The sequence below is a fragment of the Pundamilia nyererei genome, unplaced genomic scaffold (genome assembly GCF_000239375.1).
Source record: "Pundamilia nyererei isolate P.nyererei 1_Seehausen unplaced genomic scaffold, PunNye1.0 scaffold00202, whole genome shotgun sequence".
Classification (NCBI taxonomy): Eukaryota; Metazoa; Chordata; class Actinopteri; order Cichliformes; family Cichlidae; genus Pundamilia; species Pundamilia nyererei.
Genome location: NW_005187603.1, coordinates 95771 through 98317, shown reverse-complemented (window position 1 = coordinate 98317; position 2547 = coordinate 95771). Strand labels below are relative to the sequence as shown.

At 49.8% G+C, this 2547-nt stretch overlaps 1 protein-coding gene across 1 annotated transcript in view; it reads right to left on the bottom strand.

Moving 5' to 3' along the window:
* Positions 1 to 2299, bottom strand: part of LOC102205666 (keratin, type I cytoskeletal 13-like) — a 4885-nt gene extending 2586 nt beyond the window's left edge. The window contains exons 1-4 of the mRNA XM_005747662.2: positions 1868 to 2299; positions 1245 to 1327; positions 781 to 937; positions 405 to 566 (exon numbers count right to left, since the gene is read on the bottom strand). Coding sequence (XP_005747719.1) covers positions 405 to 566; positions 781 to 937; positions 1245 to 1327; positions 1868 to 2242 — 777 coding nt within the window. The 5' untranslated portion in view covers positions 2243 to 2299. The remainder of the gene's footprint in view (positions 1 to 404; positions 567 to 780; positions 938 to 1244; positions 1328 to 1867) is intronic.
* Between the last annotated feature and the right edge of the window lie 248 nt (positions 2300 to 2547).

Here is a 2547-nt window from a genome sequence, read left to right as displayed (position 1 = left end):
ACACACACACACACACACACACAGACAGACACACACAGACACACACAAAAGTCAGAAACATCTGAAATGGTTGCAGGACCAACATCAGCACCTATGCAGGCGACACTTTGCTGGCTTGATTTAAGATGATGTTGCCTTATGCCAGGACACTTTAACTCTACGAGCACGTAGGAGCAAAATCAATGTTTAAGAGTAAAAGTTTTACTAATAGATGTTTACAGTTTTTTACTAAATCAGAGATTGAGTGCAGTTCCTCCTGTTGCCACACTAATAAACTCTAAGTTTTACTGGGGAAAACTCATCTTTTAGCCTTTGCTGTCACAAAGAGCTTCTGTTTCAGCTGTGTTTGTCTAAACAGATCGTATCTCAGACGAATTCATGGCTGTTTTGCGGTTAAGTCTCACCTTGGTCTGGAACCAGGCCTCCAGGTCTCTGCGGTTCTTGGTAGCAACGTTCTCATAGTGATCTCTGATTTGGGCCATAACTGCATTCAGATCCTCCTGAGGAGCAGCATCCACCTCCACGTTCACCTGACCGCTCATCTGGGAGCGCAGCGCGAGCAAGTCCTGCAGAAGAAGAAAGCATCGCCCGTAATGCAGAGATGGAGCTTTAATAACTAATAATTCATGCAATAAGTTTTACTTTGGGTCTTGAATTTCAGTCTTCTCTCTAAACACATCAGCCTGTTCTAAGTCTAATAGTTTATAAATGTGCAATCATAGTTATTTCATCCATTTAATTATTATTTTCTTCATAGTTGGTCTCTGGTTTTACTCCCACCTCCTCGTGGTTCTTCTTCAGGTGGATGAGTTCCTCCTTCAGAGACTCGATCTGCATCTCCAGGTCGGATCTCGTCATCGTCAGCTCGTCGAGGACCTTCCTCAGCCCAGCGATGTCAGCCTCCACACTCTGACGCATGCTCAGCTCGTTCTCGTACCTGTACAGCAACGAGCAGCATCGAATGAGTCATCCAAACCGTGGGAGCTGTGGGAGCTGGACCTACTTTACATCTCAGTGGGAAGCCTGGTGTGGATGGTGGGTGTTTTTTTGCATGTGGTCACATGAGAGAGTTTTAGGGTTACTTGCAAATATTTCTGGAGATGCTCAGTCCCAAACATCAGAACTCTGATCTTGGAATTCAGAATCCATCCTTTAGAGTTTCTTTGCTTAGTGGTGGATGCAGCTTAAATACTGAAGCAGTGCATTCGACGTGCACTAACCCAAGAAAATTGAAAGTGACTCACTTCATTTTGAAGTCGTCAGCAGCCAGCTTGGCGTTATCAATCGTCAGGTAAAGGGACCCATTTGTGTTGGTGGCGTCCAGGATCTAAAACAGAAGGAGGAAATATTCAGGCCTTAACTGTGGAGTGTTGTTGGGATGAGGATATCATGTGACAGGCGTGGCTCCCTGCCCCGGCCTCACCGCCAGTTCACCACCTGCTGCAGAAATGATTAACAAACAATAAGAATATGCAAAGTGCAAACAAATTCCCCCTCGTGGTTTCATGTACAACCAGAGAGGTGACCTCGGGTGTGGCCGCACCTGCAGGAAGTCACAGATCCTGCTGCAGGGCGCGTCGGAGAGGGGGGTCGGTTTCACGCACCTCCCGTGTTTCACATGACCTCACAGCTCTATTCTCTCTTTTGTGTCTCGTCTTAGTGGCATCTCACCAAGACGTTTCACTGAGAACGAACTCGAGCCAAAAACGTCACCACATATAAAAGTGCAACATGTCTGACATGGAAAACCATCAAGCAGCAGCCGAGCTCCGGCAGGACGAGCCGCCGCACGCCCTCCCCAGATCCTCCTCATGATACACTTTGGTATTTTCGCCATGTTTACAGATGAGAAAGAAGCTGCTCTCACCTTGTCCTGCAGGTCCTTTATGGTGGCGTAGTAGGCAGAGTAGTCGTTCCCCTCTACTTTGGTCTTCTTCTCAAGGAACTCCTTGATCTTCAGCTCCAGGTTGGCATTGGCCGTCTCCAGGTTGCGCACCTTCTCCAGGTAGGAGGCCAGGCGGTCGTTCAGGTTCTGCATGGCCATCTTCTTGTTGTCTGAGATATCAACGGCGTCGGCCAGCTCGAAGCCACCAGACCCGAGACCTGCGGCAGCAGAGGAGAAGTTCCTGGGAGCGCTTGTGCTGGAGATGCGGACGTTGTGTCCCCCGGCGCCGCCGTACATGCTGTCGGCCCTCATGGAGCCGGGGCGAGATCCTGAGAGACGGTAGGACAGGTTGGACATGCTGGAGACTTTTTTCTGCTCTGGACAGAGACGAGGAGAGAATGAACCGGAGACCAGCTCAAGCTGCTTTTATGCAGGTGAGGGAGGGATTCAGATACGGCCCCCGCCCCAGCGCAGCACTCCACCCATACCCCCACCCCCACCATGCCTCGGGGCAGGCTGAAAGGAATTTTGTATGTGCCTTTCGAAATCTACGTCCATACCTGAGTCTCTGAGGTGAGTGGGTGTCCCCCCCTCCTCAGATCTGATTCATCGTTTCAAACCGAAGTGTCCTCTCTCCCACGTCCAACGGATTCCTGCCATCG